The sequence below is a fragment of the Thalassophryne amazonica genome, chromosome 7 (assembly GCF_902500255.1).
Source record: "Thalassophryne amazonica chromosome 7, fThaAma1.1, whole genome shotgun sequence".
Lineage (NCBI taxonomy): Eukaryota > Metazoa > Chordata > Actinopteri > Batrachoidiformes > Batrachoididae > Thalassophryne > Thalassophryne amazonica.
In genome coordinates, this window is record NC_047109.1 from 86,989,415 (window position 1) to 87,015,336 (window position 25,922).

The following is a 25,922-nucleotide window of genomic DNA, read 5'->3' on the forward strand; positions in this document are numbered from 1 at the left end:
AACAGGTGTGTGTTCTGTGAGACACGCCCACTAAGCAGGTGTATGTTCTGTGTGACACACCCACTAAACAGGTGTTTGTTCTGTGTGACACACCCATTAAACAGGTGTGCGCTTTGTGTGAAATGCGCAATAAACAGGTATGTGTTCTGTGTGACACACCCACTAAACAGGTGTGTGTTCTCTGTGACAGTCCCACTAAACAGGTGTGTGCTCTGTGAGACACAACCACTAAACAAGTGTGTGCTTTGTGTGAAACGCACAATAAACAGGTGTGTGTTCTGTGTGACAGTCCCACTAAACAGGTGTGTGTTCTGTGTGACAGTCCCTCTAAACAGGTGTGTGCTTTGTGTGACACACCCACTAAACAGGTGTGTGCTCTGTGTGACACACCCACTAAACAGGTGTGTGTTCTGTGTGACAGTCCCACTAAACAGGTGTGTGCTTTGTGTGACACACCCACTGAACAGGTGTGTGCTCTGTGTGACACACCCACTAAGCAGGTGTGTGCTCTGTGTGACACACCCACTAAACAGGTGTGTTCTGTGTGACACACCCACTAAACAGGTGTGTGCTCTGTGTGACACACCCACTAAGCAGGTGTGTGTTCTGTGTGACAGTCCCACTAAACAGGTGTGTGCTTTGTGTGACACACCCACTAAACAGGTGTGTGCTCTGTGTGACACACCCACTAAACAGGTGTGTGTTCTGTGTGACACACCCACTAAGCAGGTGTGTGCTCTGTGTGACACACCCACTAAGCAGGTGTGTGTTCTGTGTGACAGTCCCACTACACAGGTGTGTGCTTTGTGTGACACACCCACTAAGCAGGTGGGTGCTCTGTGTGACAGTCCCACTAAACAGGTGTGTGTTCTGTGAGACACGCCCACTAAGCAGGTGTATGTTCTGTGTGACACACCCATTAAACAGGTGTGCACTTTGTGTGAAATGCGCAATAAACAGGTATGTGTTCTGTGTGACACACCCACTAAACAGGTGTGTGTTCTGTGTGACAGTCCCACTAAACAGGTGTGTGCTCTGTGAGACACAACCACTAAACAAGTGTGTGCTTTGTGTGAAATGCACAATAAACAGGTGTGTGTTCTGTGTGACAGTCCCACTAAACAGGTGTGTGCTTTGTGTGACACACCCACTAAACAGGTGTGTGCTCTGTGTGACACACCCACTAAACAAGTGTGTGCTTTGTGTGAAACGCACAATAAACAGGTGTGTGTTCTGTGTGACAGTCCCACTAAACAGGTGTGTGTTCTGTGTGACAGTCCCACTAAACAGGTGTGTGCTTTGTGTGACACACCCACTGAACAGGTGTGTGCTTTGTGTAACACACCCACTAAACAGGTGTGTGTTCTGTGTAACACACCCGCTAAGCAGGTGTGTGCTCTGTGTGACACACCCACTAAACAGGTGTGTGCTCTGTGTGACACACCCACTGAACAGGTGTGCGCTTTGTGTGAAACACGCAATAAACAGGTATGTGCTCTGTGTGACACACCCACTAAACAGGTGTGCGCTTTGTGTGAAACACGCAATAAACAGGTATGTGTTCTGTGTGAAACACCCACTAAACAGGTGTGTGCTTTGTGTGAAACACGCAATAAACAGGTATGTGTTCTGTGTGAAACACCCACTAAACAGGTGTGTGCTTTGTGTGACAGTCCCACTAAACAGGTGTGTGCTCTGTGAGATGCGCCCCCTGAGCTGGTATAGGATCTGTGTTACACACTTTCTTTGCCAGGCTGTGTTCTTTGAGACACAGCCACTGAGATGATGAGTGCTGTGTGTAAGCTAAATATAGTGCATCTATTGAATTATTTTAGGCCAAAAGTAAATTAGAATTTTAGCTACATTCTGAAAATGCTTCATTATAATACATCAAGTTTAGCTCTGTTTTAAAATATTATCACATGGCCACAGAATTGGACCCAATTTAATGTAGTTTCACTTATTTGTGTGTGGTAACTGATGTGAGTCAACACAGTTTGTATATTTAAAGTGCAGAAAGTTTGTGTTTCATTACATTTTTGTCCAAAATGTTATCTAAAAGTCTCACAATTCATGATTCCTTTCTTTTAAATGTGAATTACAGTGTAATGCCAATAGTACATCTTAGTGTTAGCTGACCTAGATCTGTGATTAATAGATCCTCTTGTAAAAACAAAACATTAAATACATCTTTTTAGAGCAATTTTCCTTTTCTTTTACAGTGAAACACATGGTAAAAGATCTGGGGCTTTTATTGGTAAAATCCCAACAAAATTGTTGTTTTCCAAGTCAGTGTTTGAAAGTTCATATATTAAAACTTTCAGAGTAAAAGTGCTACCACTCTGAAATCCTTTTGCTGTGAAACACACTGATGACCAAATACCACATGGAACATTACAACAACCTACTAAATTCTTACATCCACATCTTTATGTCAGTAAAAACCAACATTTAATGGTTTACTTGAGGACAGGCTTAACTTGTTTTCCAAGATCCATGATAATTTTGTCATGGCTTTGTGTACTCTTTCAAACAAACCAACCCAACAATAAACAGTTGCCACTGAAAACATTACTTCTGTGCTGGATGCAACATTCTTAAGGTGGTAAACACTTGTGCCTCACAGCAAGAATATCCTGGGTTCAAGCCCATCCGTGCCCTTTATCCTTGTACATCTGGAGTTACATCAGTGAGGGCAAAAAACGTCTGCCAAATCAAGATGCAGATCCCAACGTATCTGCTCTGATGACTCCATGCCAGTAGGAGCAGCCAAAACAAAGAATAAACTTCCACAAACGTCACCCTACATTTGGTTAGAGCAACATATCCCACTGATCCCCTCTCAGTGGCGGCCCCAGAGGATTTATTTTTTCTTGGTGGGGCAAGGTAGAGTTTGATCTTTAGAATGGTCAGGTGACAGAATTTGTTACAACTGTGCAAATATGCATTTTAAAGTTAATTTCAAGTGGCTACTACATAGTGCACAAAGGGAATCAAGATTATGTAATCAGATTACCAAAATGTAAGACTGTAATCAGGCCAGATTACATGGGAAAAATGGTTAATCACATTATAGTTACACTGTCAAAGAATACTTGATTACATTTTGATTATTAAAATATGGTCATTTAAAATTGAGGAAACCTTATTCAACGGTCCAGTGTTAATAACTCAATCTTCAACCAGCACTCTGTCTTGTTTTTAAAGATCCTAAAAACAAGATGGAAGACTCGATTAGCAGCAGTCTGTCTGCGCTACATGAAAAAAAAAACAAGAAATATCGCCATCGCCATTTCTACATCGCCATTTCTACTCACTCACTTATCTTCAGCCACTTACTCCAATTAAGGGTTATGGGGGAGGGGGGCGCTATCCCAGCAGTCATAGGGCATAAGGCGGGGTACACCCTGGACAGGACACCAATGTGTCACAGGGCCACATATAGACAAACACACACAAACAAACAAACACATTCAAACCCGCATGCACAATTTAAAGTTTCCAGTCCACTTAACCTGCATGTTTTTGGATGTGGGAAGAAGAACCGAAGAGAACCCACGCAAACACGGGGAGAACATGCAAACCCCACACAGAAAGGCCACAGGTGGGAATCGATCCCATGATCTTCTTGCTGTGAGGCAACAGTGCTAACCACTAAGCCACTGTGCTGCCCTTGACATCATTTTGAGTTTAAAAATGTCTTCCACAAGAATGTAAATGTTGAGTCCGATTTGTATTATTTATTTTTAGAAAAAAACTTTTTTTCAGGTGAATGAATGAAAGAGATATGTTTTGCGATACTTTGTTTTAATTTATAATTGAATTGATCATTTGTGATAAGATAAAGAGAAAAAGAATATTTGTGGTTGTGTGTATTTGTTTTATTTTTCTTTATTTTTTGTATTATGTGTTACTTTGTTATTATAGTGGAAATTACAAAAAAAAATGGGCATGTAATCTATTTTGACTAACTGATTACATTTCAAAGTCACAACTGCTTTATTAATTCACATACAGTACATAATAGATACAACTAACATTAGCAATTTACTAAATTAACAATGCCACCTGTTGGTTTATCATCGAAGTATCATGGGAAAGTATCAACATAGGAAACCAGGAAGTGGGTGATCCACTGCATTGCAACATGTTTACAGTGTACGGTAAACATAAACAACTGACCACTGTGACTCCAGCAAATTATTTGGACAATTTCCACGTCTTTTGATAAATTATGTGATAGTTTTCATTTGTGAATTGGCTCAATGCCCAGTCATTGCATATCTACTTACTCTTTGTCGTCTTTACAACACACACTAATGTTGACGATGAAACTGCAAGTACCTCTCATGAGTGACCGATAGTGCATTCTTTAACATCATAGAAGTTACCTTATCATGTAGCTGACAGGACACAAAGAAGAAGTTTGGAATATTTTAGAATATGCCAAATACCAATGCGGACCTGACTGTATCCGCTGTGGCAATCCCAAACAAAAAGGGGAGCAAGCAAAAGGACAGCAACAGCGTTGGAATATTTTAGAGACATGGGGATGGACATGTTGTTTGTCTAGGTGGTTGGTACAGAGTACCCAAAGCATTTTCATGGTGTCTTGGATGTCGAAAAGCACATTGCCAGTGCATGGTCCCAGGCTTGACTTGAATATTTAGGAAAACACACAGGAAAAACAATTTTTAAATATAATGCAATGCTAAAATACCCTCGGCTGTATCAGCATCCCAGTGCAAACTATATATATATATATATATATATATATATATATATATATATATATATATACACTCAACAAAAATATAAACGCAACACTTTTGGTTTTGCTCCCATTTTGTATGAGATGAACTCAAAGATCTAAAACTTTTTCCACATACACAATATCACCATTTCCCTCAAATATTGTTCACAAACCAGTCTAAATCTGTGATAGTGAGCACTTCTCCTTTGCTGAGATAATCCATCCCACCTCACAGGTGTGCCATACCAAGATGCTGATTAGACACCATGATTAGTGCACAGGTGTGCCTTAGACTGCCCACAATAAAAGGCCACTCTGAAAGGTGCAGTTTTATCACACAGCACAATGCCACAGATGTCACAAGATTTGAGGGAGCGTGCAATTGGCATGCTGACAGCAGGAATGTCAACCAGAGCTGTTGCTCGTGTATTGAATGTTCATGTCTCTACCATAAGCCGTCTCCAAAGTCGTTTCAGAGAATTTGGCAGTACATCCAACCAGCCTCACAACCGCAGACCACGTGTAACCACACCAGCCCAGGACCTCCACATCCAGCATGTTCACCTCCAAGATTGTCTGAGACCAGCCACTCGGACAGCTGCTGAAACAATCGGTTTGCATAACCAAAGAATTTCTGCACAAACTGTCAGAAACCGTCTCAGGGAAGCTCATCTGCATGCTCGTCGTCCTCATCGGGGTCTCGACCTGACTCCAGTTCATCGTCGTGACCGACTTGAGTGGGCAAATGCTCACATTCGCTGGTGTTTGGCACGTTGGAGAGGTGTTCTCTTCACGAATGATGCAAAGGAGATGTGTTGCACTGCATGAGGCAAATGGTGGTCCCACCAGATACTGACTGGTATCCCCCCCAGTAAAACAAAACTGCACCTTTCAGAGTGGCCTTTTATTGTGGACAGTCTAAGGCACACCTGTGCACTAATCATGGTGTCTAATCAGCATCTTGATATGGCACACCTGTGAGGTGGGATGGATTATCACAGCAAAGGAGAAGTGCTCACTATCACAGATTTAGACTGGTTTGTGAACAATATTTGAGGGAAATGGTGATATTGTGTATGTGGAAAAAGTTTTAGATCTTTGAGTTCATCTCATACAAAATGGGAGCAAAACCAAAAGTGTTGCGTTTATATTTTTGTTGAGTATATATATATATATATATATATATATATATATATATATATATATATATATATATATATATATATATATATATATATATATATATAGTGAGGAAAATAAGTATTTGAACACACTGTGATTGTGCAAGTTCTCCCACTTAGAAATCATGGAGGGGTCTGAAAATTTCATCTTAGGTGCATGTCCACTGTGAGAGACATAATCCAACAGAAAAAAAATCCGGAAATCACAATGTATGATTTTTTTAAAATAATTTATTTGTATGTTATTGCTGCAAATAAGTATTTGAACACCTATGAAAATCAAAGTTAATATTTGGTACAGTAGTCTTTGTTTGCAATTACAGAGGTCAAACGTTTCCTGTAGTTTTTCACCAGGTTTGCACACACTGCAGCAGGGATTTTGGTCCACTCCTCCATACAGATCCTCTCCAAATCTTTCAGGTTTGGAGTTTCAGCTCCCTCCAAAGATTTTCTATTAAGTTAAGGTCTGGAGACTGGCCAGGCCACTCCAGGACCTTGAAATGCTTCTTACAGAGCCCCTCCTTAGTTGCCCTGGCTGTGTGTTTGGAGTCATTGTCATGCTTGACCCCATCCATCCTCCCTTCAATACGGTGCAATCATCCTGTCCCCTTTGCAGAAGAGCACCCCCAGAGTATGATGTTTCCACCCCATGCTTCATGGTTGGGATGGTTTTCTTGGGGTTGTTCTCATCCTCTAAACATGGTAAGTGGAGTTGATTGCAAAAAGCTCTATTCTGGTCTCATCTGACCACATGACCTTCTCCCATGCCTCCTCTGGATCATCCAGATGGTCAGTGGTGAACTTGAAAAAAGCCTGGACATGTGCTGGCTTGAGCAGGGGGACCTTGCTGCCCTGCAGGATTTTAAACCATGACAGCATCATGTGTTACTGGTGGTCCCAGCTCTCTTCAGGTCATTGACCAGGTCCTCCTGTGTAGTTTTGAGCTTTCTCAGAATCATCTGTACCCCGCAAAGTGAGATCTTGCATGGAATCCCAGACCGAGGGAGATTGACAGTCATCTTGTGTTTCTTCCACTTTCTAATAAATAATCATAACAGTTGTCTTCTACCAAGCTGCTTGCCTGTTGTCCTGTAGTCCATCCCAGCCTTGTGCAGGTCTACAGTTTTGTCCCTGATGTCCTTAGACAGCTGTTTGGTCTTGGCTATGGTGGACAGGTGTGATTGATTGAGTGTGTGAACAGGTGTCTTTTATATAGGTAACAAGTTCAAACAGGTGCAATTAATACAGGTAAAGAGTGCAGAATAAGAGGGCTTCTTAAAGAAAAATTAACAGGTCTGTGTGAGCCAGAATTCTTGCTGGTTGGGAGGGGATCAAATACTTATTTGCAGCAGTAACATACAAATATATTATTTAAAAAATCATAAATTGTGATCTCCGGATTTTTTTTTTTTTTTAGATTATGTCTCTCACAGTGGACATGCACCTAAAATGAAAATTTCACACCCCTCCATGATTTCTAAGTGGGATAACTTGCAAAATTGCAGGGTGTTCTATTACTTATTTTCCTCACTGTGTGTATATATATACAAAAGCCAACAGCTCCTTTGGCAGACTGTACAAATGAGTTTGGAACAACAAAAACTTGAAGAACAAGACAAAGATCCGTGTCTACTGGGCTGTTCTTCTCACCACCCTTCTCTATGGCTCAGAGATCTGGGTGACCTATCGCAGTCACATCCGACTCCTCAAGCGTTTCCACCAGCGCTGTCTCCATCCACTCCATCCTCAACATTCACTGGAGTGACGTCATCACAAACGTTGAAGTTCTGGAGCAGGCTGGGATCCCCAGCATCGAAGCAATACTATTGAAATAACAGCTTCGATGGGCAGGTCATGTCTCCAGAATGGAGAACCATCGCCTACTGAAGATTGTACTGTATGGCAAACTCTCCACTGGCCGTAGAGAGAGAGAGGTGCCCCAAGAAATGATACAAGGATTGCCTCAAGAAGTCCCTCAGCGCATGCCATGTTGACCACCAGTGTTGGTCAGACCTGGCTGCAGACCGTGGTACCTGGCACCACTCGATCCACCAAGCTGTCACTGAATTTGAAGAGGACAGGAAGAATGCACTCAAGGTCAAGCGTGCCTTGCAGTTGAAGCTGAAGGTTTCGGAGGCCGGTGAATATTCTTAATTCATAATTGGGAATATTCTTAATTCATAATTGGGATTTGGCTGTGTGAGTGAAACTGTAAAAAGTGTTTTTCACTGCTCGGCTGCAACACTACAGGCTATCTAGCATCAAGGTCAATTGCCCACTGTTTACCTCCAGAGGAATTTATCCAGGCTCTGGTGAGATTATTCAGCTCCATTCTTATGTCAACCCACAAGGACAATAAACTGACAGACTTACACATGGACCGAAGCATGCTCCAGTTTTCTCCTCTTACCTCTTGTCCTGCCCCTCCGTCCCTGTGGCAGGCCTCCGTCTTCCCAAGCTGGTCAGGCGGCATGACTTGACAGTTGCAGTGGCTACAAACACACTCACATCGCCTCAATTGGGAAACGGACTGTTTCAAGTTTAGGGCACATAAACAGTGTCAAATGTATATGTGTTGTCCTAATTCTGATGTGTGCCATTATTACGGTAAACAAGTAATAATTGTAGATCAATTGCTGTTGTATGTGGAATGTGATTGCGGAAATCTCGTTGTTGTAATGACAATGATAATAAAAGCTATCTATCTATCTATTTAGACAGGCCATATTTTGGCCTCCAAACTACACAGCTAACAACAAATAACAGTGAGACTCTTCTGCTTCAGTTTGGGGTTATTTCTGAATGCTGGGCTCTCGTCCTACTGTTTGTTATTACACCAGCTTCTGCTTCTTGACTGGAGTTGTTTGTCAAGGAAACAATACATTTTATTCAATCAGTGCAGCCATGGCATCTGTGTCATCTAATCTGCCCTAGCAACCAGTACTTTTGGCTACAAATAAAGAATCACCATAGCATTAAGTGTAGTAGCAATTGCTAAACACTTGTCCAGAGAGCGAGAGAGAGAGACAAAAAAATAGTTTCAAAACAGGCAAAAATGCAATGAAATTTATCTGTCAGTAATGTTTTTTTATATAGGGCCAGGAATGGATCCATAAAAGTCAAAGTCAAAGCCAGTATTAACCAGTATTAGCTCTGCTAGTGGTGGATAGGTCAGTGTCAGTTAATCTAACTAGTCAGTGTGTCTTAAAAATAAGTCGTCCAAGTTGTTGCCTTTCTAAGCATTTGAGTAGTAATGCTCGAACCTGGAGGTCTGTGAAACACGGAGCGTCGCTGAGGGAATAACGCCCCACATAACTCCCTCGTCCTACTCGCATACAAAAGCAAATGAATTCATGAAAAATAAATATATTATGTGAAGTTATGTGAATGGCCTGACTTCAATCAGTTGACCCCAGTGCAGTGCATAAACAATATCCCGTGGAAAACATAAAATTTCAAATGTGGTAAATATAAATTTTCTAGTGGGATTATGGTTCTTTCCATCCCCGCCTCCCAACCCCCAGTGCCGCTGAGTTCGTCACTTCCTCCTATTCTTCTTTTCGGCGTCTGGCACTGGTGTCTTGTATCCATTAAGCCGCCATCCACATTTTCAGATTGTTTTAATCAGAACTTGTTCATGTGCACTTCTGTGTCTTTGCATGGTTTTCTTTGGTATGTGTCCCATGACCACAACCATTAAATAACGCCTCTATTTTAATCTCAGAGACCAATTAAAAGTGTGTGTTCATCACAAAAAGCCATGAAAACAAATAAAATCACATATAGATGAGAGCGCTTACTGCTTACAATTAGGAGCTTCTGAGAAATGTTGTTGTTTAGCGAAATGTGACTGGAGCGATGTGATTCATAACGGCCCTGGAATGCACGGTTGGATCTTACAGCGGGTACACACATACGAGCACACGTACACAACACATACATTAATGCATGTTCTGTTTATTCATTTAGTCTGAAACGGGTCAAGTGGAAAGAGCAAAGCATGGTGCTATGCACCAGAAATTCAATGCAACATCACTGTGTGTGTGTGTGTGTGTGTGTGTGTGTGTGTGTGTGTGTGTGTGTGTGTGTGTGTGTGTGTGGTGTGTGTGTGTGTGTGTGTGTGTGTGTGTGTGTGTGTGTGTGTGTGTGTGTGTGTGTGTGTGTGTGTGTGTGTGTGTGTATACATTTGTGTATATTAAATGAGAGAAGGCTGCATTTGATGAAGATTGCTGGAGACCTTGAAATCAGTCCCATCTGTGGCATTCTTTGAAGCTCTTTATTTCCCCCCCCCCCCCCCTCTCTCTCTCTCTCTCTCTCTCTCTCTCTCTCTCTCTCTCTCTCTCTCTCTCTCTCTCTCCCTCTCTCTGTCTTTCCCCAGATCTGATAGTGGGGGCGTTTGGTGTGAGTGAAGTGTCCGTGTACAGGTAAGAATGTGGTCTATGCTCCTTGTGTTTTGTAAAAATTAAAAGAGAAATGTACATTTGAATTTGACATAAATTGTTGTGATTTTGTTCTTCTTTCTGTCACCACCAATACATTTGAAAGTTGTTTTCATTATCAATGAATTTGATCACAGGGAGGTATTCCTTGTCATTGTGTTGGGTAAGGTCTAGACCAGATCTGGGCAAACTGCAGCCCGGGGGCCACATGCAGCCCTTTGCATGTCTCTGTCCGGCTGTCATGAGGTCTGATTATTATTACATATATTAAAAATGTCAAGCTTGTGTGTTGCAAATCATTAGAGAGGTTTATTTAGGTATATTTAAATATTTACATATTATTACAATAATAAAAATTACCTATAAAAGCTATTAAATAGGTAATTTTTTGTAAAATTTGTAATGGGAGACAGCTGAGTTATCGATGGTGTGGCCCTCGGACATAATTCAGGTTCCCTATGTGGCCCCTTGTAAAAATTAATTGCCCACCCCTGGTCTAGACCACCCTGGTCCGAGCAGCTCCAAAGATTGCATAAGTTTGCACGAGGTTTGTCTTCTCTGAGACTGTCAAAATTAGAAGTGTAAATGTTATGTAAAAGTCATAATCAATCCATCCATTTTCTGAAAAAAAGACTGAGCCCTCAAGCTTGTACATGCATGCATGTGATGAGATGTTAAATCTATCATAAACATGCTTTTACAGCTGCTCATAAGAAGGAATGACATGCAACTGTTTTACCAAGCCATTACAATATAAATATTACAAATAATTACCTTTTAGACTGTTCCAAATACATTCTTCACCTCATGAAGCGCAGGAGAGAGAAAGAGAGGACGAAGTGCACAAAAGTGCGGAGCCAAAATGCATGTCAGAGCACTTTAAGAATCAATGACTGTCCATGGACAGGACACCCATTGACTGCAGATGACCCATTTACAGCTGGGTGGACTGGGACAATGCAGATTAACTGTCTTGTCCAAGGACAGACACAAGTAATTTGACCGTGAATTGATCCCAGGTCTACATATCAGTAGCCCAACTCTCAATAATCTACCTGCTCTGCAGCGTGAAACACTTTGGGATCTGATTTGAACTGACAGCGTGTGATTTCATGAAACATTTAATTTTGTCTGACACACCACTGCTGTAATAAAATATTTAATCAATTTCCCAATGAAAATAATTCCCAGTGGAACTTTCTGCAGCTTTTAAGGGTTATGATTGAATGGTTGTTTTATGATTTTTCCTCTGTGAGTTCTCTACTTTATGAAATCAGAAACACAGTATATGTCATTATATGCAGTAGGACAAACTCCAAACTGACAATGATGTTTACAAAAAAATGTATTTAATTTATTGCTGCTAAATAATTCATCATTTTACATAATACTAAATGTTAGTATACTCAAAAAAGTAAATGAGTTGGGTTGTGCATTTTCTATTAACCTTTTGTTTTCAGTTCACAATACATTTGTGTTAATCTAAAAAATCTGGTAAATTCATTTAGTTAGATGAACTTAATATTTTTTCTTTGAATTAGCTTAATCCAATTTTGCGGAACCTGCAGACAAATTAGATTTAATTGAAGTCAGCGTTCAGTTTTTTTAGCATATTTAGTTCATTTCATGATTAAATAATTTATTGTCAGAATTCTGTACCTTTTAATCTTGAGGTTATACAGTACGCTGTTGCTTTATATATGATGCTATGATGTGCTAATTAGGATTCTGTCAAAGCTCAGACATACTCAGTAAGGGGCCAAATGTGGAGATTTTAATATAAACCACAAAGTCCACCAGCTGGTTTCACTAATTAACACTTAAGTTGAGAGGAGTTCATCAGTACAAATTACTTGCTGATGCCATTTGAATGAAACAGTGTGTGTACAGTGGTGATACCTGCAAACCCCCACGCCTGCAAAAAATGAAAAAAAAAAAGTAAATTGCAAAAGGCTAAGGCATATGTACACTTAAAAAATAACAGTAAGTTAACTTACTGTGCCAGATCAGGCCCGGATCCAGACCGGTTTGGACCGATGCAGTTGCATCGGTCAAATTCTTTTACACATCGTTCGTCATCGGTAAAAAAAAAAAAAAAAAAATTGAATAATCGCTAATAGTGCCGAATGTGTCCCAGTGGTGAACACAACTTTTCTGTGGTTTTAATGTCAACCTATTGTCCGTAAATTATGCGGATTTTTCAGAGTCATATGGACGTACAAATAAAGTCGGATATTCAGGGTTTGGTCTGCAGCAGGTCTGTAATCAACTGTTTCTGCAGCGCGACTCCACTTTGAAGCATAAACCGTTGAAGCAATGCTTCGATCCACTAGCTCGTTGGTTCTTTGATTCGCTGCTCTTCAGAAGCGGTAAGTCTGCTTCTTAACCCCTCTCAAAGCCATTAAAATATCATGAGTCACTTTTGTGTGGATTAAAGTCACTAACTGGGACTCTTGTCTTGTTGCCCTCAAGAAAAGAGAATCGTCCTCCGTTCCATTGTCAGAGGCTTCAAACGCAGCGCCGCTCACTGCTGAGACAGGGTCCAGTCGTAATAACTTCAAAACGAATTGCCGCTTTAAATAAAATGATACCTCTTTCCAAACATTGTAATACAGACAAAAAACTACAATAGACTAAAACGTTTTTTTTTCCTCCCAAAATTAAACGTGCTGTATTTCTTTACAAATTCCTGACATACAGCACAGCTATAAGAGCTCAGCTCAGATGTATGGAAAGACATTCATGCCAATAATGTCTGAAAGGAAATGCTTTTGACAAAACTACAGATTTTGTTTATTCCTATTTATGTCCAGAGATCAAGGATCCACCATGTACAGTTTATTATGTCCAGAGTTTAAGGATCCAATGACCAATTTCATATTTATTTACTTTAAGACTCAATAAAATGTTCAATTTCAATTCAATTTCAATTTAATCAGCTTATAAAGTGCCAAATCACAACAAAGTCTAAATATACTAAAACAAATACATCACAATTGTACACATATCACAATTGTGATATGTGTACAATTGTGATGTATTTGTTTTAGTATATTTAGTCATGGACATGATGCATATTGTTACCTGCTGGACTGTTTCTAATTTTGCATGAATGTCTTCTGTGAACTGTCTGTATCTCAATATATTTTTATTAAGAACATATGCAGTCATATTTTTATTGATTAAAAAAAACATATATAGATTCAGGTATAATTGAAATATTTTGGCAATAAATTGAATCCTGTTTACAGTCAGTTTTTGTTATAATGTTGTTTTTTTAGGACATCATATTTATACAAATAAGAAGTGTTCACTATGGTCCATGAAGTACTATATTATAAATATATTAAAAGAAGTGTGACAGTGTATGTTGCACACGAATAAAAGAATGAAGATTATTGAATAACAAGACGTGTACGATTTTTATTTTATCATTGGGCAAAAATGCATCTGTCAGATTTTCACCCTGGATCCAGCCCTGCAGATACATTACACTGAAAAAGAACCAACTTTAAAAAAGCTTTACAATTGGTAAAACCTGAATGAATTAAATTGTTTGAACTTGTTTGAACTCACCAACACTAAGTTGGTGAGTTAGAGTGCATCTAGAGTTGATCTAACTTACAAACATAAACCTTTTCTCTCAAAAAGTCTTGAAAGGGTAGTTGTAAAACAGCTAACTGATCATCTGCAGAGGAATGGTCTATTTGAAGAGTTTCAGTTAGGTTTTAGAATTCATCATAGTACAGAAACAGCATTAGTGAAGGTTACAAATGATCTTCTTATGGCCTCAGACAGTGGACTCATCTCTGTGCTTGTTCTGTTAGACCTCAGTGCTGCTTTTGATACTGTTGACCATAAAATTTTATTACAGAGATTAGAGCATGCCATAGGTATTAAAGGCACTGCGCTGCGGTGGTTTGAATCATATTTATCTAATAGATTACAATTTGTTCATGTAAATGGGGAATCTTCTTCACAGACTAAGGTTAATTATGGAGTTCCACAAGGTTCTGTGCTAGGACCAATTTTATTCACTTTATACATGCTTCCCTTAGGCAGTATTATTAGACGGCATTGCTTAAATTTTCATTGTTACGCAGATGATACCCAGCTTTATCTATCCATGAAGCCAGAGGACACACACCAATTAGCTAAACTGCAGGATTGTCTTACAGACATAAAGACATGGATGACCTCTAATTTCCTGCTTTTAAACTCAGATAAAACTGAAGTTATTGTACTTGGCCCCACAAATCTTAGAAACATGGTGTCTAACCAGATCCTTACTCTGGATGGCATTACCCTGACCTCTAGTAATACTGTGAGAAATCTTGGAGTCATTTTTGATCAGGATATGTCATTCAAAGCACATATTAAACAAATATGTAGGACTGCTTTTTTGCAATTACACAATATCTCTAAAATTAGAAAGGTCTTGTCTCAGAGTGATGCTGAAAAACTAATTCATGCATTTATTTCCTCTAGGCTGGACTATTGTAATTCATTATTATCAGGTTGTCCTAAAAGTTCCCTGAAAAGCCTTCAGTTAATTCAAAATGCTGCAGCTAGAGTACTGACACGGACTAGAAGGAGAGAGCATATCTCACCCATATTGGCCTCTTTTCATTGGCTTCCTGTTAATTCTAGAATAGAATTTAAAATTCTTCTTCTTACTTATAAGGTTTTGAATAATCAGGTCCCATCTTATCTTAGGGACCTCATAGTACCATATCACCCCAATAGAGCGCTTCGCTCTCAGACTGCAGGCTTACTTGTAGTTCCTAGGGTTTGTAAGAGTAGAATGGGAGGCAGAGCCTTCAGCTTTCAGGCTCCTCTCCTGTGGAACCAGCTCCCAATTCAGATCAGGGAGACAGACAGATCTAAAAGAGAGTAGGCTACTCACTAGGTGTTCAAAGGAAACAGTTATTTATTTATATATGTATTTATTTATTTTCATTGTTACATGGTTTTATCTTTTCTGTTGTGTTTGTTTCATTAGGTTCTTTTTGTCTCTTTCTCTAAAAATTGTATTGTAACATTATTAGTCTATTATTATTGACTATTATTGTCTATTATGTAGACTATTGTTGTTGCTATTATTAATCTATAAATAAAAATAAATTAAAAAAATTACAATTTGACTCTTTGACGACAACGAAAGCTGAGCCATTAATTATACAGAAAACAAATCAACACAAACGTGTTGATGCGAACAGCTTAATGCTAACTTTAACATTGAAAACACCATAGACATGCTAACGCGTTAGCATCGGTCCCGTTTTTAAGTTATAAAATACATCTATCAACTATTTCAGAAGACCATAACAGGTCGGTTTAACATAAAAATATTAAATATTACTCACAGACTTATGCTCTTCAGGGTTTTAGTGGGGAAAAATTAGGATAAAGCGAAATTAAACAATGAAGCACTGCTTTGATCTGCGAATCACTGCTTCGATTGGTTCAAGGTTCAAAGCAAAGCCGTGCTGCAGAAAAGTTGATTACAGACCCGTTGCAGGTCTGAAATCAATGTAGAGAAATTATCATTTTCCTGACAAACACCCCCCAAGTGCACAACTGCAAAAAAGCCTATCAGACATGCCTCATGACAAATCGGCCTGACTTGGTTGCAGTCACTAGTTGTCTCTGGGTGAAAACACGACTTTTTCATGTGTGTGTGTGTGTGTGTGTGTGTGTGTGTGTGTGTGTGTGTGTGTGTTTTGTGTTTTTTTTTTTTGGTAACGAGTAACGGCATGGCGCATAGAAAACGTATCGGAGTAGAAGTATGCAATTAACGTCGGAAATGTAGTGAAGTAAAAGTGAAAGTAAGTGAATTTAAAAAACTCAAGTAAAGTACAAAGTCTCCCAAAACGTACTTAAGTACAGTAGTGAAGTATTTTTACTTCGTTACTATACAACACTGGGTTTTACCAATTGTAACGCTTTTTTAAGTTGGTTCAGCAATTCCCTTTTTTCGGTGTACATCATATTATTCATTGTTATTTACTGTTATGTTGTGTGTGTGTGTGTGTGTGTGTGTGTGTGTGTGTGTGTGTGTGTGTGTGCGTGCGTGCGTGTGTGTGTGTGTGTGTGTGTGTGCGTGTGTGTGTGTGTGTGTGTGTGTGTGTGTGTAGGGCCCGAGCTGTTGTGTCTGTAGATGCTGAAATGATCCTGACTCCCCAAATCCTGAATCCTGACGACCGGCAGTGTCTCCTGCCTTACACAAACACAATGGTCACCTGGTAAGTGCACACACACACACACACACACACACACACACACACACACACACACACACACACACACACACACACACACATCATCTGTTGACTCAGATTTAAGTTTGTTTAACACTAATCTACTAAGTATGTTTTATGTAATTCAGTGATTATTATTGTGTGAATGGATTCAGTTTCATTCCATTGGTTTGAGTTTGGAGATGAACTAATCAGGTTTTACAGTGTCTCCGTGTGGGCTCACCACGTGCGTGGAGTCTGTATGGGTCTGGTGCGCTGGTCTCTTGGCAGTGGACAGGGGCAAATGTACACACAGATTGATGGTCAGTTATGGAACTTAACCCCCAAAAATATGATTTAATAAACACACGAATGGAGGTTAGCTGTTAGCTTGTGCTTCAGACTCAGGAGAGGGGGCGTGCTCAGGCTTTTATTGTCACACGTGGTTTATGTATTAATGAGCTTATCGTGAATCAGTGCGGGCGGGGCTCTCAGCATGGCGACGCCCAGGAAAGAGGGTCATTTCAGCTTTTCCAGGTCTCTGTAGAAAACCAGTGGGTGATGTCAAACAGGCTCTGTGCAATATATATATATAAACTGTGTGATTCAGAATCAAAGATGGGGGGGATGTTCAGCCTTCATCGGTCTTGTGAGTGTGAGCTCCACCTCTTTATCCAAATATCGGTTGGTCATTTTGATTTCTTAGAAGCTTGAACTTCAAACATAAAAAGTAAGACCCTTCGGCTGTTCTCTTGTTTTCACTCAGGGTCGCCACCACTAAGGTTGGGTAGGATTACTTTGAAATGTAATCCAAAAGTAATCAGATTGCAAGTAATCCAAATGTATGTACATACATACATGTAATCCACATGTATTCTTTCAAAGTAATCCTACCCAACCTTACCATCGCAAATCCAAGATGGACCTGCAAGTTGAATTGGCACAACTTTTACACCGGGTACCCTTCCTGACTAACTCCACATTAAGTAAATCCCTTCGGCCGCTCCCTTGTTTGCACTTGGGGTCGCCACTGCAAATCCAAGGTGGATCTGTATGTTGGATTGGCACAAGTTTTATGCCAGATGCCCTTCCTGACTCAACTCCACATTACATGGACAAATGTGGCAGGGGTGGGATTTGAACCGGGAACCTTCCACACTGAAACCAAGTACATTAACCACCTGGCCGCCACCCCTACCTTTGAACTTTAAGCATGATTTATAAAAAAGGATAAAAGCATACTTTCACCTGAGCTCACAGATGCATCTCCAACGTGCTTGCAGAAGTTGAAAAATAAGTTTTTAAAAGGGGAGATTACAGACTTTTTTGATAGGAGCAGAATAGCACTCCATCATGTAACTTTTTTTCTTCTAGATTTTTTTAAACTATGGTCAGATGGGACCATGGACTGCCGCTAGCTTCCTCTTTTTCTGTCTTCCATCATTACGGTAGTGTCAGTCCAAAAGCAAATGTCTCCAACCAATTTACAGCACACTGGTTTAATGAAGGCATTACACCAAAGGTACTTAATTAAAAGCGTAGATTACTGACTCAAAAAAATTACACGAGTATGAATATAGACACAGATTTTAAAAAGGAACATGAAAAGTGCTTATTCCTATAAAAAAAAGCAATTTATTACTTGTTTTCTTTACTTGTAGTGTGTTACCACACCCCCTAACGTGGACACATAATCCAGCCAGTTTGTGCACCACGCACTGGTTTTACTGAGATTTCACACCATGTAAACAGTAATATGACAAAGGTAACATGTGACATGCTTGCCTTCAAGATAGGACCCCAAGTGGTTTGCATACTGATGCTGACGGACCTAGGGCCTGATACTGAATCACAGACCCGGCTTTGGAGACTTTGTAAATGTACCAGAAGCTAAATAGATCCTAGTCTTACATAAACACGACACTAATGAGCTCTGCTGTTGCACAGACCACGGGTTTCGTGTGAGAAATCCTGCTGCTTATAAGATATCGTAAAATGGCCTGCTGTATAAATACGTTCATATTATAACACACAAATTACGTGCAATTTGCCGGCTGTGACAAATATTTCATTCTTATGTCCTGGACTCCTGCTGTTAGCTGTGGTTTTCATTCATATCTACAATAATTGAGCTCCACACTGAAAAAAACCCCACAAAGTTCTCACATAACCTGAATGTTTCCATTTTTGGGACTCTGCAATTAATCTGAAAGGGTATAATGTTATTTTGATTATATTATTGCTCCGGTGGGTATTGGTCTGGCTTTGAACCACCTGGGGGTGAGCTGTTTGAGGAAAACGGCTCACGCTGCTTCGCCACGCTGTATTGTTGATCCAAAGTGGACTCACTGGAGGACTATTTGAACAGGAGACGTGTGCCTGGTGAGCAGCTATCAAGTGTCTGTGTTTGTGTGTAATAGTGTGTGAGTGTTGGCAGTGTCTAAAAAGAACATAGGGTTTTGGACAGACTGACTGAAAGCACTGAACTGTGGAATTCTGTCAAAACACCACTTGGTTTGTTTAAACAAACCACCCTAAATTATGGCGAGAAGAACAGAATGGGATGGGATAGAACACAGAGTCAAGGGGTCGCGTCGTGCAAAATGTGTTTTTATCCACTTTGTACCGTTAAATGCGGTCAGGAGTCATGTTGAACATCCTCAAGCTGTTACGATTCTGTGACTGTGGATGTGGACATTCTCCCGCTGTAAGCAAAATTTAGGCCTGAAACACCTTAAGTTTGTACACAGTAAATGGAGCAGAGTTAAAATAACTCTACTACAGTTAATCTCAACACTTTCAGGGTGTGTATACAATGCATGAATCCATACAACACACAACATCCACACAACAAATTCAACTGTTTAAAAAATGTGTATAATGTATATGGGTCCATACCCAAAAGTGTTATTTCAACACTTTTTAAATTTAACACTTTTTAAAAGTGTGAATGCTGCATATGAATCTACACCCTGCAGTGTTATTTCAACAGTTTTAAAAGTGTAGTGTATATGGGTCCATACCCAACAGTGTTTTTAAATACTTTTTAAAAGTGTTTGAAAGGGTGTGTATGAATCTACACCCTGCAGTGTTATTTCAACAGTTTTAAATGTGTGTATAGTGTATATGGGTCTATACCCAACAGTGTTATTTAAATACTTTTTAAAAGTGTTTGAGTAATGTGTATGAATCCACACCCTATAGTGTTATTTCAGCAGTTTTAAAACTGTGTGTATTGTATCCAGGTTAACACTCTGTAGTGTTATTTCAGCAGTTTTAAATGTGTATATAGTGTATATGGGTCTATACCCAACAGTGTTATTTAAATACGTTTTAAAAGTGTTTGAATACTGTATATGAATCCACACCCTGTAGTGTTATTTCAGCAGTTTTAAAACTGTGTGTATTGTATCCAGGTTAACACTCTGTAGTGTTATTTCAGCAGTTTTAAATGTGTATATAGTGTATATGGGTCTATACCCAACAGTGTTATTTAAATACTTTTTAAAAGTGTTTGAATACTGTATATGAATCCACACCCTGTAGTGTTATTTCAGCAGTTTTAAAACTGTGTGTATTGTATCCAGGTTAACACTCTGTAGTGTTATTTCAGCAATTTTAAAAGTGTGTATAGTGTATATGGGTCTATACCCAACAGTGTTATTTAAACACGTTAGCACTGTTAACACTGTAAATAGCATACATTATCTCTGCAGAGTTTGGATTTAACTCTGACAAGTGTTAAAATTATCAGTCACTCACTGACATCTCAGTGCTGCCATGCGACACAATGCGCTCAAATGCAAAAAGAGAGCACCCTGAGGATTTAGGACTTGGCTAAAAGTCACGTTATCGTTACCTTACCCTCCCACATTTTTCCTGTCTGACTGAGGGACTGAACCTATGACCCTCTGGTTATAAGTCCACTTTCCTAACTTCTTGAATATGACGTTAATGTTTTTTTTGTTTTGTTTTGGGTTCTTTTTTTTTGACAATATAATTCAAAGATCCATTCAGTTAATGTAAGAAGTAGCAGGTGCAAACTAGAGGCTGAGTGATGTTCATAGTTGAAAGGTGGTATCATCATCAGGATTCATCATCAAATCAACACTGACAGTGTTGACAAAAATGACTTTAACTCCCAATTTTGACAGTTGTATTTCCAAATGTATTTCCAACTACAGATAGAGGTGAAATAATACTCTAATATTCCATTTTTCATTAATAATAGAATTCTTTGTGTGCACTTGGTCCATTCAGACCTCAGCAGTGAAACAGAATAAGTCCTAATTAGTATTTGACCAGGAGACCGCTTGGGAACACCAGGGACTATGTGTGTTTCAACACAAGGAGCAGCAGTTGCAGCACCCGGTGTATAACTTGTGCCAAATCCCAATGCAGATCTGCACTGGATCTGCTATGGTGCCTCTGAGCAACCGGAATTAAATTCCCTGTGTATGATCACTGATGTCTGGATCTGGGTTCCTGCTTATTCTGTGCTCATTTGATGCAAATGCATTACAACAGCACCCAGGTTTTTCCAGAGCCACGAAATATTAAACACATCCTCTTATCATCTTAGGCCACTCACTGGATATAGCACTCAGTTCTCATAACATAAGACCCTAAACAATTAGACATTCATGCATTTGTAAATATATTGGCATTACTACACATCTCTTTCTGGATGAGTCAACCTCATAGACTGAAACATGAATGTCAAAGTTGAGATCAATGAATCTCTCAACAATTTTGACAAATTCGCCACATACAGACACACTGCTGATGACAATCCAGAAAGTCATTGGAAGCTTTATTTTTAGCCTTGATTCTGGAGAGGCATAAATCCAGGCATGATGACCAATGAATCAGCTTCTCAGGAATCAGGGCATCCACTGATTCTCCACAGATCACAGCATCAGCAACAAAGTGAACCTTTCTTCACAGGAAAAAGCACCTCAGTCACTGGTCCCCAACGACTTCCATGCAAAAATTCAAGAGAGGAGTCAGAACACATCCCTGAGGACGGCCAAAATTCACTGGGGGGACTCACTCTGTGCCTCCACTCCACCCAGCTCTTATACGTACTACTACCTGTGTATAATGCGGCTGTGATGTTCACCAACTTAGTGGACATTCACCAAATTCTCATGCTGTCGCGCGAAGCAATCCAATCAACAGAATCACTGTTTTTGCAAAAATTAGCACACATTGCTAAGAAATACTGGCGATATTCAGACCTGCATTTTATGAATCTCTGCAGAGCTGTTACGGCATATATTGTTACCATTATATATTGTCACTGATGACAATACATGCTGACATTCACAACACAAATTGAAATCAAATTCAAAAGAAGTTTATTTTTCCATGAGGGAACTCCATTTGTGGCCAAGACAACCTGGTTTCACGGCAAGTCGTGATTCAGCAGCACGAAATATACATTAATATATTGGTTTGTGATATTGTGACGAAAAGCGCCTCATTTTCGTCACGGCAGCATGAATTCATTCTAATTCATTCCGTCATGGCTGCACGAAATTAAAAGTGAATTTGGGGGGGGGGGGGTGTGTGGTTATAGTTAGGGTTGGGGTAGGAGTAGGGTTAGTAATAGTGAGTTAAAAAAAAACCCGTCATGAAAATTTGACTCATTTCGTCATGAAAAGAAAAAAAAAGTGAGACTGGGCTGTTTATTTATTTATTTTGATAACAGAAAACATTTTTTAAAAACTATCCATTATCTGATTTTCTTTATTGTTTTTAAATTCAAATCACAATTCAAATACCTGTGTGGAAATCAGTTTTCTTTATTTTGGCTTGATTTTTTTTTGTTTGTTTTTTATTTTTATTGTGAACAGATACTCTGCAGAGTTCTACCCACATCACCTCTGCAGGAACACACATAAAGTGAAACGTAGCAGATGTCAGAGTGATATTTAAAGCTGTACAGCCTTTGGGTGTTTTTAAGATTTAAGTCAGAAAAATAATTTTCTTTGGTACCACTGTAATTTTATTTCTTAGCATTTAGGGATTCATAATATGATATTGCTAATATGGTCAAAATTTGCACTGTCCATAAACAATTTAGAATTTCTACCCCTGAAGGGGAGAAAAATGAAGCGATTAGACGCCATGACCTACATTTGGTAGCAATGTCATAGATCACATGGGGGTGGGGGCCGCTTCCTCTGATCTACATGAGGAATACTGGGAAGGACACAGTGACCAATCAGAGTAAAGAAAGGCTGCTTGCTTGAACAAAATTAACTGAGCTGGAGGAAAAGACTCCAAAACAGTTGATTTATTTATATGTTTCCCATATCTTTTGTGAAAGTTAATGAGAAATAAACACTTCTAAATCTAAAAACACTGCTTTTGAAACCAGATAACACCTCTGAAGTGATTTACAAGACATCTTACAAATGTTAGCGTGCACACCCCGGGAACGCACATCAAGCAAGTGGGTCAGATCACAGATAATCTTAAAACCTCAGGCACGCGCAGACGTGCTTCATCCTGCAGTCTGTCTGCAAGATGGTGTAAGAAGTAAAAAAATAATAATAATTCGCTGTGGAATTCCCCCAGGTAAATATGTTATTTTCATTAAAATGAGCTGTAATTTTGCAACATGTTACAAACATAAACCTACATTATAATGCTTAGATTGGATGCTTTAAGGCAAAGTGCAGCTTTGAACCAATGTAACCTAATTACCAACAATAATAAATTATAAAAGCCTAGAGTTTATGAATGTTCACAGTGATTTGACTGAGAATTCTAGATGCACTTGTAAGCGGATGCTTTTCAGGTATTGATCTGTGTGTTTTTAAGTATTTCTGAATGTTTATGAGTTCAATGGTACGAATATTTCAATTAAATATTCATTCCATTGAAAGAATGTAAAAACATTAATTATTTGTTTTATGTGACGGTTAAAGTACATCCTTGTCATTTGATATTTTATTATTTTATAAACAACAGAAAAGGGACTTACATTTTGGTGTTCCACTGCTGCTAAAGTCCAAATTGTGATGTGTAGTCCAGTGACGCTGTGCACTGACTTCAGACTTTCATAAAAAAAAGAAAAAAAAAAGACTTTGTGTAGTTCCTCAGTCCAGCCAAAAATCACGTCAGCTTTTCATCCTAACAGTTCTTCATGCATCCAGATGGCTTACAGCGGAGTGGATTTTATTTGTGTATGTGTGTGTGTTACAAGCATAAGCAGCGTCAGTTAGCACAATCAAATCGTCGTCTCGGTAGAATCATTGTCCCCCACGCACACGCACAACCAGCTCGGCGCTTGTTCACATGTGTACTACCAAAGAAAGACTGTGCACATCCTCAGTGCACCAAAAAAAAAAAAATCACGTCAGAAATTAGTCCAGCTTTTCATTCTAACTTCCTGCTAACAGCCTCCAGACAGTGCAGTGGATTTGTTTTGTGTGTGAGTGTGCGCGTGCGTTGTGTGTGTGTGTGTGTGTGTGCGCGTGTGTGTGTGCACGCGTGTGTGTGTGCGCGCACGTATGTGTGTGTGGGCACACGCGTACATATGCATGCACGTCCATATGCGAGTAAAGGTGCGTGCATGTGTGTGTGTGTATGCGTGCGTGCATGCGTGCATGCGCACACACGTACGTGTGCAGAGTGCAATGGTACCAAACGTATGGAACCAAATTTGCACTCTAAATGCAATGCAACACAAATGGGACGAATTAATCCATGTCATGTGACATACAAAGCACCAATCAAATGACAAGGATCCACTCAGCCGTTATATAAAATACATGCCGTTTCTCAGGCATGGATTCAGACTGCTTTTGACACTGAGCAGCAAGGAACTGAGATTGACCTTTGCAAGCACCTTGCCCAGGTCAAAGAGTGGAGTAATACCTTTGTACTTGTTCCAATCAGGTGATCACTCCGTCCTTTCCACAGAGGGGTAACAAGTCGTTTTTTAGGGAGGGAAATAAATTTTTAGCTATTCAGATGTGTCTTTGCAGTGTCTAGAGGCTTCAGAGGGGAATGTTGGAAAATAAGGCCCGGCTCTTAATGACCAGCCATAAATTGGACACCATTAGTCACTAAGCCAATGCTAGGTCTTGCAAGAAAGGCTTTATGTGCGAATGTTTGCCGGAAGGGCAACCCTGTTTCTGGTTGGTGAACCACAGATGCGTTTTTGGGGAAAATTACATACAGTAATGACTAACCAAGAGCCTGAACTGTTGTCAGTAAAACGCAGGTCATTTCCACGCTGTGTACTTAACTTTGACCCACGGTGCTTATTACAGTTACACATGAACACACCCACATGCTGACAGAGAACATATTAAACATGCATGAAACCATCTGAGGAGTTCGAAATGACTTCAGGGAATGACTTGAACGAGCCAGACCTATAGTTTATCCAACACACACACACACACACACACACCCGCACACACATTTACGATCCAGAAACACTAGCTTATCATTACTGTGTCATCTAATGGAGGTCCTAATTATTAACAAACACAACCGGCGTGCACAACATCTGCATCCTTGAGTTGTTAGGGCACGTGGAATGAAAGCAAACAAGAATCATCTGAAGTCATTTATCTCGTGCCTGTTGTATAGTCGTCAGTGTTAAATCTGTGAGCGTGTTTGCATTTTAGTATATTAATAGTGCACGACTCCATGTGCGGGGGAGTCCACTTCCTGTTCCTGATTAGAGACACGATAACGCACACGCCTGCACACATGAGTAGCGTGTAAATAAACACAAATAGAGGAAACTCACAAATGTTTCCAGTCTCCCATGTCTGTGTGTCCAGTGGATTGGATCATACAGTCCTTAGCGGGATTTGCCTCTGCCCTGTAAAGTACAGGAAGGAATTAATGCCTTGCTTATGAGCACTGGTTAGAATGGTGTCAACTAGCCGTGTAAAGATTCAATCAACAAAGGTGTCAAATTTGTATCTACGATTGAGTGCAAGTCATTTGATACATCTATAAAAGCTCTAGAATTAGAATGTTCAGTTGCATAATGGTTTGATAGTCAGCTGATAACTTTGACTTTGATAAAGCTGCATTTGAAAACATTAAATGCATGTTCTTACCCACATTGTTGGCCTTACTGTAAACATTCACAGCTTACCAGTCCATGATGTTATCCTGCCCTGACCATTTAATGTGCATGATTGTAAACAAATGTACCTTGAATACTATAAATGGATAAATCTTCCATTTAAATGTTGGCACTTGTTCACTGTATGTATTTTCTCATAAGCAACAGGTTACATTTGCAGAAACCAATCGACCCAGTAATGGCAGA

The 25,922-nt window shown here is 39.6% G+C and overlaps 1 protein-coding gene across 1 annotated transcript in view; it reads left to right on the top strand.

Moving 5' to 3' along the window:
* The window catches only part of itga8 (integrin, alpha 8), a 169,115-nt gene that overhangs the window by 94,647 nt on the left and 48,546 nt on the right, over nt 1-25,922 (top strand). The window contains exons 14-15 of the mRNA XM_034174930.1: nt 10,313-10,358; nt 16,511-16,618. Coding sequence (XP_034030821.1) covers nt 10,313-10,358; nt 16,511-16,618 — 154 coding nt within the window. The remainder of the gene's footprint in view (nt 1-10,312; nt 10,359-16,510; nt 16,619-25,922) is intronic.